Here is a 12,559-nt window from a genome sequence, read left to right as displayed (position 1 = left end):
CCACATCAAATGAGCCTCCGTCTGCCTTGGCTAAGTCGAACCGTCAACATAACATGCACGAAATCTTAATTCTTGTTTGGACTATCAGTTTGCTACAAGCCTACCATGTCCTAACTAAATTAGGAACACCGTAGTGATGGGGCGTTAGGGTAGATAACACCGGTCAACAAAAAAAAAAAATTTTTTTGCGCATGGATTTTACTTATTATATTCTGATTATATAAGCAAATTTATATAAAAAAGTGCGACTACAAATCGAAAATATTTGCTTTTTAAGAAGTTATAGCGATTTGAATTTTCAATCTTCATAGTAGAATGTCTCTAAAGATGCACGTCCCATTCTCATTAGGATATATTTATAAATAATTATGGGGGCTTATTCGCAAGAACAAGGGGCACGCTTTCATCAAAATATAGTGAGATTTGAGAGACGACGTTACCAAGGCCAGTATACTGAAAGCATGATAGGGTTAGATTTTTATGCGAAAAATCTTCTATGGAACGTGACAGGAAATTAGAACTTTTCATTTTTAATAAATATTTGGACTCTATTTTAAATTTTCTCTTGTGAGAATGAATCTTAAATGGATGTTTAGTATGTTTTAATAATTAGAAAGAATGAAAGAAAGAAAGAAAAAAATATATTTGGCAACGAATTGAATCATCTCTATGTTCATGTTTCATACATTCATTGATATGAATTTTTCTATTTTTTACACATAAAAGCAAATTCAGAACAATTTTTTGTTGTTATTCTTAATTCTAGGTCATAAAGCAATAAAAATAAGCTATGCATAACCCGTGCGCAAAAATGCTGTAGACAGTTGTAATAATTACAACGATCGAGTTAACTGCGCACCTAGCGGCCGAGACGTCACATCGACGCTCTGGTACGAACAACACGGGGCGAACGTGAGATGTGCGGGGCAGAATCGCATTCCAGCGAAGTTTTTATTTATTATCCACAACGAGGAAGCTCTTGGCCTGTATCTCACCTGATGGTAAGTGACGATCAGACCGAGGGTGGAAGCGAACTTCACCCGGAATCCTCAACCACGGATGAACTGGCTAATATCTCTAACTGCCGGAACACAACAATGCTGTTAACATTGTTGTTATGGCGACAGACTTAGGTAAGATGGTGGTAGCTAGCCAGGCGGACTTAGAACAAGCCCTACCACCAACCAGACCGAACAGAAAAATCTGCCCCCACTGGGAATCGAACCCGGGACCTCTGCGTCTGAAGCAGGTGGTCTTACCACTAGACCACAGAGGTGCGCAGTTAACTCGGCAGGTTGTATTTAACTATCTTAGTTTCTATTTCTTTACATTGATTCATAAGTTTCTTTCAGGCTAAATTCCAATTGCTGTACGTGACGCCACAACGCGCCTTCGTCCTGAAATGTAACGAAATGACTCAGGAGTTTAATCTAGAGCCAATGATGGGCATGAAGGTATATATCTAACTTTCATTTGTCTTACCTACAATAAATTGGGTACGGGACTATTCCCACCTCTCGTTCCCACCGCTGCAACTCCTGTGTAACCAGGATCTACAGCTTGACCGCCAACAAAAAGAAAAACCCAACCAGTGAAGGTCAAGTTGGGTAATTACATAATTGGGTAGTTAATTTGCCCTCACCAATGAGGGTTTTCGCGAATGAAAGATCCGCTAGATGGCGGGACGTGAATGTGGGGTCTGACTGCTGCGTGATTGGTGGATTTTGACATATCTGTCAATGTCATGTCAAAAATAACTAATCATGCAGCATTTGGACCTCGCGTCTACGTATTGCCATCTGGCGGATTTTTCATTCGCGAAAACCCTCTGTAGAATATAAAATCCTATCATTCGCTAGTGGCTAAAACAATGGCGCCAACTGATGAGCGCAGACTATCGCTTTCGCATTCACCAGTGGCCTTATTCACGTATTTTGACAGTCAAGATCTCGTTGACGTTCAGAAGTCGTCCCATTGAAAAAGTTTTAAGTCCGTATTCACAAGGGTCATTTTCGATAGAACGATTACTAGATAGGATCGCAACTCAGTGTTTTGTTGTCGTTGGTTTTGTTACGTGAATAAGGCTACAGGATGGCGCCACCTTAGAGTAAGGTCCTTTCACACGCTAGTGGTGCCAAAAACGATAGCCCTCATTAGTCTAAAATTATGTTTATATCGTTACATTTTCAAAGTTATTTTCTCTTCCAGTTCTTCCCCGATCTGTTCACTCTGAACATGTCTTACGGATCAGTCGACGCGCGGAGGGCGACCTTCAACATGAAGTACCGACTGGTCGAGACCGTCTTCAATATGCTGCAAGAACTAAAACTGTCTAGCTTCTCATAATATAGATGACCCACGCTGAACTGTCCCACCAAACTCAATGACAGGGGGCGCTACCATCGTTCAACTTTATGGTTTCCAACATGGCAAAAATCGGAACCAGCAATTCGGTATTGACGGTGGCGCCCCACTGTCTATGTCATGGATAGGACAGTTCAGTATTTTACGCTGCGACTTACGGTCACTTTCAAACATTGGAAATAATAATCTTTTTAATGTCTGTGCTATCGACCACAGTTCCAGCTACCCATTTCCGTTTTTTCTCTCGCTCTCATCAAATTAAGATTCTTTGCGATAGAAAAAGATGCAATGATGGGTACATCTTGATGTATCAGTATAACCAATGTGTGCTCGACCTTAGATAATATTACGGAAACTGACACAATAAAATAATCCAGACTATTTTGCGTTTTATTCAAACTAGTTACTAGGTCGTGTTGTAAATTCATCTTTTCAGAAAGAAAACCGACGTAAAGACATGTAAAACTAAAGTCCAACTGCCGAGCAGATAGAATTTCGTTCAATGACCCTTAGCTAACCATCCTTATCGCTCGCGTATATTTTGCTGTCGCGCTCGCACAGTCGTGACAGTAAATTACGTGTGAGTGATAAGGATGGGTAGCTTGGGGTCATTGGACGAAATTCTATCTGCTCGGTGACCGGACTTTAACAGAGTGACTGACTTTGTTCCCTTTTCAGCGCCAACCGATATTTTGTCCCGAAGTGGTGATAAGGCAAGCTATTTTAAGACGTATACAAGTGCCCTGAAAAGGGCAAGTTAAAAGCACGAAAAACACCCAAATCTGAAGGAAAAGAAAAATAATAAAACTTCATTTGTACTATAAACAAGTTCTATTTTATTTAGGGATAAAAAAAACTAAAAACTATTATAGTAAAAGGAAACTATACTCCCTCCGCTACCATCGAAATTAAAAACGTTAATTTACAAAAAAAAATGTATTTTTAACAAACACCTTGTGTAATTTAATGATTTAAATGTGGCAGTTGATTTTTATATACACCGTGGTTAAATTGAACTAAATATCGCATCCCGATCGAGCTAAATGCGCACTTTACTGGAAGGCGACTCCCCCGCGTTCGCCCCGTCCGTACCAGCGTCGATGTGACGTCACGGCCGCCAGATGCGCAGTTAACTCGACCGAGTTGTATATTACACCTTAGTTTTTGCACGACAGTACTTCCATTTCATTTGCCAATCATCCTCAGTCATTTTTAATTAATTTAGAAACGACTACACGCCAATTTGAAACAAATAACACATTTGTCAATAAAAGGAATAAATTAAAGTTGTTTTGTCTAAAACTACAGTTCTATCAATCACTCTCGTTCCTTTTAATTTATTAAGTCTCATTATAATAAAAGATAAACATATCATACGTCCGTATTCACAAACATTACTGTCTTATTACAGTGCGCGTGGACGCACAGGGTGACACACGAACCAATCACAGAGCTCCATTCAACGCTGTGCGTTCGATTTGCTGCTTCACTTAAGCAAGCATCGTTTGTGAATACGGGCGTTGGTGTAATTCCGTTTCATATAGGGGAGAGTTCGGTATATTGTACCGCCGGGTAAATTGTACCACCCTCATATCTCGTAAAGTATTTATTGAATGTCTGTAATTGCAACACTCAGCGATACACAACTAAAATCAATTAATATCGGCCATGTGGTTTTTGCCGTGACAACAAACACGTGTGTTTTATTTTGAAAAGTATTTTTTCATTGTTTTCAAGTAACTTTTGACAATACATGTTTAGATTGTAATTTTGTTAAATTTAATCACAAGGTGTTTCTAATATATTATTTAGAAGCGTAAATTAGTGTGGATTACAATTATTTGAAACATTTTTCGGTATTTATAAGCTATATTTTTTACCGATTTTTTAAAAGCACTATCACCTAGTCGGCTAAATTGTACCACATCAAGTTGTATGGAACTTTACCAAAGGATTTTGAAATTTTTTTTAGTAAATCATATTTTGAAGTTATCATAGCGTAGTTATGTTTGACTAACAATAAATAAAAGCAAAAGACTGGCAAAGTAGATTAGATACAAGTGTGCGTTACGATAATTGGAATTACAAAACTTGTACTCAAAATCGTGATAACGTGTAAAACAATATCGATTGTCTATGTTATTAACTACTGTTCCTCTTCGTTTCCTAATTTGTTAAGAATGTATCGTATAATATTTTGCCATAGTTTTTTTAAAGGCTTGAAATTTATTGAAATCCAATTTAGTAACCCTGTGGTACAAATTATCGAACCGGTTGGCTAAATTGGACCGAAGCTCTGAACTCGTACTTTGTTGATTTGTGCTAAATATACAACAATCATGTTAATTAATACTTATGAAATAGTAAGTTGAATAATGTATCTTTTATTATATACCATGGACATTAGCAAAAACAAAAGAAAACTAAGTGTAAAATGGGATTGAAAAAAACTGGTCCAAATTAGCGGACTCTCCCTTAAATATTAAACTTTGATTTATTTGTGAAGCATTCCAAGCTTATTTATACAAGATGGCTCTGATACTACATCGAAGAAGCTCTTGGCCTGCATCTCACCTGATAGTAAGTGATGATCAGACCGAAGGTGGAAGCGAGCTTCACCCGGAATCCTCAACCACAGAGGAACTGGCTATCTTACCTCTCACTACCGAAACACAACGCTGTTACAGTCTGTCTATAAAGTCGTGACATGAATGTTTGAGGAACTAACATTATTCATGTGTCTGGCAACACCAAAGATCACCAAACATATGTACATCAGCTGTCATCGACAACAAGTTGTGGAACGATTTTCATTTTGTGGTTTTTATTGTTTGACTAATCTCCTGTAAATTATTACTCAGCTACGAAGAAAAGTATAAACAATGAGTAAAGTAAATTGGAGTGCCACGCTGAAAGTGATTTTTAAAGTTTTCCAGCAATGTTCCGCGGAGTACCAAGCTGGTCAAATTTTGTGGGATTTTGATGTTTTTTATGGGCGAACAGCATCTTTGACGGGTACGTAATCGTGTTACTGCTTGTTTATAATCTACCTAAAATAACAAATTTACTGCATTTTGCGATTTGGTGACCAAAACAGGCATTGTTTACATGGGACATTTTTAGGTTAAATTTTCATTGTAAGTACGTAATATTGTAGTACGACCATTTCTTTTGATATATTAATTCAGTCAAGTTTTCTACGAATTTTGAATTTGAATTAATTGCTTCATATCTATATTACCCGTTCGCTTTGGCCATTGATAACTGTATGACATCACTTTCACATCAAGTTGTCCGTCTACAAAAATAATAATTTGTTGAAATATTTTTTTATGATTATGATTTAGCTCTTATTATTTAAATGCATGTGAAATGATATCTTGTTGGTAAATCTTTAACAATAAATAATATTAGTTAGGTATTGTAGTTATTCTTTCCATCCCTTTAAACTTTGAACTTTTTTTTTTTCAGGAAAATCAGAGAGTACGGTTAAGCGCATAGTCAATGAAGGTTTTCAGAATAATGGAAAATTTAGAACTCCTGGGAAACACAGGCAAGACCGACCAAAGAAAGAAATGGATAATTTTAATATTTGTGCTCTGCGCCAAAAAATATAATTTTTTACACGTTACAAAAAGAGGTAGGTAAATAACATTTTTCATCTTTTGCATGTTTTTTGTTTGATGTGAGCTATATTCATTCTTCATACAAGGTAACCTATATAATATTATAGCCTATGTTAAGCAGTTTTTTTTAGATTGTAATGATGAAATAATTTTAATTGCACCCTCCCCCTCCCTCTTATACACCCTTAAACCCCCATCCTAACAAACCAACAATGAAATCTTTCTTCATAATAATATGAGTATAGATGTATAATTTTATAAAATTTTCACTAACAAGAATCTATTTATTTTTCCACCAGGTCACAAAATGTTCGCAATCTCTAAACATCAAAGGCATCACAAAAGACATTTTCAAAGGAAAGCGTTACATCATAGTCCATGCTGGAAGCGAAAAGGGGTTTGTGCCAAACTGCCTCCTCATATTCACTGGCAGAAATAATTTGGAAGACTACCATTCAGAAATGAATGCGCATAACTTCACGAAGTGGATTAAAGAAAAACTAATACCAAATCTTCATGAGCCTTCCATTATATTTATGGACCTGTACCAAGACAATTGGTTATTTGCTTAGGCGATAATAACAGCAGCGAAGATGATGATGTGAATGATGACAGCGCTGCTTATGAAAGTGGCAACGAAACTTTTCTTAACATCGAAAATTTGGAATCCGATGATGAAAGTGATTAATAAATGTCCTTATTAACTATGTATAATGCGTTTTTTATTATGCTGATTCAACAAAAATGCTTGGTAAAACCTCTCATAAGCATAGGCACCTACTGTATAAGAACAAAAACAAAATATCGTCGTCTAAATTGGTTAAGGGCTGATTTTTCAATCGTCGGATAACTTTTAACTGAAGAATAAGATTGGCACATTGACAGTTTCAGTATGGAAAATATGTCAAAATGACAAGTTTATTCATCAGTCAAAAGATATCTAAGGATAGAAAAATCTACCCTTAACTAAATTGCCCTAGTATCAAACTCATTTGGTCAAATTGTATAGGGTTGCTACATGAAGAAAAAAAGCGCCCTCATTTTATGTCACGACTTTATAGACAAACTGTAACATTGTTATTATGGCGACAGACTTAGCTAAGATGGTGGTAGCTAGCCAGGCGGACTTAGAACAAGCCCTACCACCAAAAAATCAAAATTAATTTATTTTAAAGGAACAAGCAATTCTAGATGATGTTTTGAACTTTGTTTCACATGAATAAGGTCCAAAATCAATTGAGAAAGAGATCCTACTTTGATATTGTTGACCTTTTCTTACTACATTAAAAAGAAAGAGACAAAATGTGTTTTAAGACTCTTGAAGTACTGTCGCGCACTAAAAATGAGGATTCGGCCGACAGCAATATTGTAAGCAAAATCTATGAAGAAATTGATTTTTATTAAATATTTGTGATTGTACGCCGTTCGACTACCCTCATAATGCTAAATTACCAACACATTTTTTACAATTACATCCCAAAAAAGTGAAATTTTTTACATGTATTTTTTTAAATTCAAATTCACATAACTTATGAACAAATGTAGAAATGTGATTTGACATTCTGAGGACTGACTTTTTCGTCGAGATCAAAAAAAAGTTATATGAAGCATAGACAATTAAAAACCCAATCACAGACAATGTAGATTTAAAAAAAAAGATTAGGAAAAAATCAACCCTCATTTTTTTACAATTTAATATAATCCAAGAATTTTTTTATGGATTGAAAACATATTGACCTCCATATATCTTAAATTCAGTGGATTTTTTTGATATAGTAACCCAGTTCTAGTATTAAATAATTTTTAAAAGCATATTTATTATTTTTTATATTAAATTAAAGGCAAATAATCTAGAAGGATAAAAACATTTTTATTGTTATGTTCTTAATATTTACAATAATAAATGAATGACTATAAATAATGCTTACTCCGGTTGTGTTGCCAGACGTGAATTTTCCGTGGTGGTAGTAAAAAATAATAATCTGGCAACCCCATTGGTTGTATTGTTATTATATTCAGACTTATGTTAAAAGCAATATTGATGACGTCATTCATGCAAACTAATATAAGAATGACTTGTAAAAATTTAATAGATGAATGCGATCGAGCAACTAATTTCGTCTTTTTCCAACATTTTTTCTATTTTAGTAGCTTTTTTCTACTAATTTAGAAGTTTTATTTTTTATTTTAGTAGTAGTTTTTTCGTACCAAAACTATATTTTTCAATGACACCACTGGCAATACTATTTCGTAGTCATTAGTTTATTATTTTAAGCATTCCTAAATACTCGCCGGTTTAGTTTGGGAAATATTATTTGAAGCTAGCAACATTGGACACTATCAAACGTATTTTAGCTAAGTTATATTAATCAACAATTAAAAAATGTAAATATTATTGCACTACTTTAAATCCAATCAATCAAGTCTAAAATGGAAGAGAATGGTGAATGTTGGAGACATTTTATTTATTATTATTATCATTACAAATAAAGGAATTAACTGACCATTTTGACATTTGATAAGGGTTTTGTTGAAGTAAGTACGTCTCGTAGTGTCTTATACAGGGTGGAATTTTGAAATGCCACCTGGAGGTAAAGCATTCTTAATATTGTAGATAGAAAATTTTACTCAAAGAAAACATTCCTTTATTTTTGAAAAGAAATAGAACTGTATTCAAAGATTTCCAAAAATTTGCTTGCCACACCCGGGAATCGAACCAACAAAATCTGTTAAAAATTACCCTGTATTTTTATTGCATCGATTGTTAGGGTTTAAGTATAAGGATGAAATCTCTCTAACAAACTCAATAAATTAAATGAAAGGAAAACCTAAATTATTTGAATTATTTACAGAAAATGTTATGCTATGGTGGTGAATTTTTGAAAAAAAATCGGAATTCTTTGAATGCAGTTCTTTTTCTTTTAAAAAATGAAGGAATGTTTTCTTTGAGTAAAATTTTCTATTTACGGTATTAAGGGTACTTTCCCTTCAGGTGGCATTACAAAATTCCACCCTGTATAATGGTTATAAGAACAATTTTGTAATAGAAATGTATAGAATAAAATATGTCGCATTTAGAAAACATCTGTATTTTTTTTATATTTTTTCAACTTTTATAAGCATTTTGTAAATTATACAACGAACATGTTCTTATACTTTTTATATATTTTTGCCTTTAATATCCGAAGGGATGAGGTCACGTCAAATGTGTATATAAAATGTTCATCCGTACGTTTGTACAACGTAAAAAAGCGAGACTACTTGCTCGACAACATTTACTTACAATAAAATATTTTACATAAGCATAATATGTACTAAAATATACATAACAGATATACAATTTTAAAATGAGAATAATGCATTGTATATCGGGGTTTTGCCGCCATCTTTTTTTATACATTACAACAATATAGACGAAAACGAAAAAGTAAAATTTAAACTATCGATTTTCGAACTTTGAAAAAATAAACGTTCTGAAATCGCGTTTTTTGGGCGAAAAAAAGATGGCGTCAAACCGTTACCGTGAAAAGAGTTTTTATTTTATACAGAACGATGTTGTGTCGCCAGTGTTGAGACGATCAGTCAAATATATCAGCCAATGTTCGTTCAAATATTGGCCAAGTCGGCCCAAATACTGCCAAGTATTAAAATTAATTATTTCTCGAATTATTTCGAAGATCTCAATAACTAATGTCCATTAGATATTTCGACCATTTTTAAGTAATTTAAACAAAATTCAAAAGTTCGGTGATTCCAATTTGTGAGACGAATTTTTAAGTTACTTGCATTGTCGTTGTATAGATAGGTACTAACATTAATTTCCATACAAAGATTTTTAATGCCCTAAAACAACATTTGAATCCCAAATAAATACAAAACTGCCTAAATTGCACCCCCTTAACTTTAACCGTAACTAGGTATAACCCTCAGATCATAGAAGGGAATAGATGTGAAACGGGGGCGTGGCGCGTGTCTCCGCGATATGCCCAGAAACGAACATCGGCCGCGTAGCTAGGTTAGTCGCGATTCAGTCGTACTAAGGAAATGTTCTCCGAATTTTTTGGATAATGCGTCGTTACGTGCAATAAAACAAGTGAAACGAAGAACTACAGGAACAATGGAGTCATTTACTACATGTAAGTATTGCAAATCCATTGGTATTTTGGTTATAAATAAAAAAAACTTAACATTTTTACGAACGAATTCAGTGCCGTAACAGTTACTGCGATATCGAAATCAGTGGTGATAAAAATTCTTACACACTTGTACATTGACTATTTAGTTAGCAACCACTTTATGTCATGCTCAACTACTGCGCGATGTATTTAATTTCTTCCGATATCCACTGTCGTGTGAAAATACACAGTACGGCCGCATGTGCCGGTCGTAACATAGTGCCGTGCTCGTGTTCTAATGCGGTTTCCTATTATCGATAAATAGAAGTAAATTATAATTTTCTATTTTGTAATTTTAAATAAAAAAATTATGTGTTACTTGCGATTATAAGATTTTACAAAAAAAATAATAACAGTAGAAGTAATTAGTAACTGTCAACTATGTAATTACTATAAGAGCTAGTTGAAAGCCTAATATAGGCATTATTTTTGATAAACATATGCGGTACGCAGATCGCCATAATTAATCCTTCAAGGCCCGCGAATCTAGACACAATAGATAATCAATTGTTATGACATTAATTAATGCCGTCTGGGACTCAAGCGGTTAAAAAGTAAATGCGTGATAGTAGTTAATAATAACGTATAATAATAAAAAGGTTTTCATACATAAGCATTTTGTGAAACCAGTTTCGAGCCTTGCCCCTAGCGATTTAAAGTATCGATATCTTGTCGACTTCATTTTATCTTTGTTCTCTCACTAGTTTTCAAAGTGTGCGTCACGTCACGCGGCCATTGATTGGCCATAAGGCACGCCTTCTGGCCAATCACAGCACTTTTAAGCCGGTTGCACATGTTGTCGTAGACTCTCAGTCGCTTTGTTTTTACACAGTTGAATGTGTGTGTGGGAGCTGTGGTGGGGGAAATGTGGGGACACTGGTTCTCGTTGTAGTTACGCGCGACTTCATATCTATTCTCTTTCTATGATCTGAGGTATAACCGGTTTTGTGTGGAGTTTGACAGACTTTTTACGTTTTTTACAGTTATTGTAAGTTGGTACAATCCAGGCTAAGTATTACGCTAGAAATTTCTATAAAACATACAACATTGATTACGTCATCATACAAAATATTTCTATAGTGTGGCTACGACGCACCGCAGCGCAATATTACCTAAGCTTTGTAAAGGTGAGTATACACTAGATCATTTCTATGTAATGTTCTTACAAATGAATCAAAGAGGCTGACAAAGGTGACTGAGTTTCTTCCGCCACTTCTTCTCAGCACCAGCCCATATGTTGTCCCGAAGTGGTGGTAGGGCAAGCTATATTTGGGACGTGTATAAGCGACCTGGAAAGGGCCTATGTACTGAATAAAACATTTTGATTTGATTTGTAGAATGTTTGGTTCGTGAAAGAGTGTAGTGTCTAGAACATAATATCATAGAGCGGTTCGTTGTTTTGTTACAAGAAAATGCTTTAGTCTATGATCACCTTAAGGGTTACAACGAATGTTGGCTCTATGAAAACAAAAAAAAAATGGAACAATTACTTTAAATTAAATTGGAATTTAAACATCTGTGGGCAAAAATATGTCTCTCTATATAAACAACAATTATTTTTAGAAAATACACCCAATAATATAATAGATACAATACATCGACACATTTTTGAGGTAATTCATTACATATTGGATAAGACTGTATTAGCGCAAAACTTGGACGAGAATCTTGTCATACAATTTAAAAATTCTATTTAAAAGTAGTCTAAGGATGTTTGGACTAAATAAAAATATTTTTCTTTCTTTCTTTCTTTCTAAAATCTTCGCGTTTCAGTTACAGAGTCCAATTTCGCTTAATATTTATCCCACAATAACAACTGTTGTCCAACATTGACCAAAACTTATCCAGTATTGGTCAAACTTTACATTTATCCAATTTTCTCGTCCCGAATGGCCAAGAATTTTTATTTGTGACAATCCTTGACTGGTTCATATAAACAGCTAGTTTTACGGCCAACATTTGCTTCAAACTTTGACCAAAAGTTTGACCAACATCCAAATATTGGTCAACAATTTACTTGACCAACAATGCTCGCTCGGCCAACACTGGCCACCAACACGCAATCAACACAAATGTTTGACCAACTGCTCTTGAACATCAATTTTGGTCACATCAACAAATTCCGCGCTTTTACCTCTTTGCAGGATCTCAATCGTCGTCCTGGATTCTAGTTGCTTCAGATGGTACATCAGTTTGACCTCTGGCAAAGGTTTGACCGGCCTGGCGACGGTCAAACTGGTATTTTTGAGCGCTCTGGCCACAGTTTTGAGGAATTTTGACCATTGGCGCTCGTTGGCCGTGGCGTCGGGCGTGTTAACGAGGGTAGACGCGCGTTCTATTAGTGAGCATATGCAGCTTAGAGTGAACTGGAAAGAAATGGGTTAATGAATTAAT

General features: G+C 35.0%; 1 protein-coding gene and 1 long non-coding RNA gene across 3 annotated transcripts in view; one reads left to right on the top strand and one right to left on the bottom strand.

Moving 5' to 3' along the window:
• The first annotated feature begins 5,047 nt into the window (after positions 1 to 5,047).
• Positions 5,048 to 6,704, top strand: LOC135085727 (uncharacterized). Of its 2 annotated transcripts, none has more exons than XR_010260207.1 (3): positions 5,048 to 5,379; positions 5,836 to 6,004; positions 6,290 to 6,704. It is a non-coding gene; the product is annotated as an uncharacterized LOC135085727 (long non-coding RNA). The 2 variants fall into 2 exon arrangements; XR_010260208.1 differs by having other exon boundaries at positions 5,836 to 6,008.
• A 5,221-nt stretch (positions 6,705 to 11,925) lies between these two features.
• Positions 11,926 to 12,559, bottom strand: part of LOC135085766 (uncharacterized) — a 31,771-nt gene continuing 31,137 nt past the window's right edge. Inside the window, exon 17 of the mRNA XM_063980567.1 lies at positions 11,926 to 12,531. Coding sequence (XP_063836637.1) covers positions 12,229 to 12,531 — 303 coding nt within the window. The 3' untranslated portion in view covers positions 11,926 to 12,228. The remainder of the gene's footprint in view (positions 12,532 to 12,559) is intronic.

This window comes from Ostrinia nubilalis, chromosome 29, assembly GCF_963855985.1.
Source record: "Ostrinia nubilalis chromosome 29, ilOstNubi1.1, whole genome shotgun sequence".
NCBI classification, from domain to species: domain Eukaryota; kingdom Metazoa; phylum Arthropoda; class Insecta; order Lepidoptera; family Crambidae; genus Ostrinia; species Ostrinia nubilalis.
This window is presented reverse-complemented; position numbering and strand designations above follow the sequence as displayed.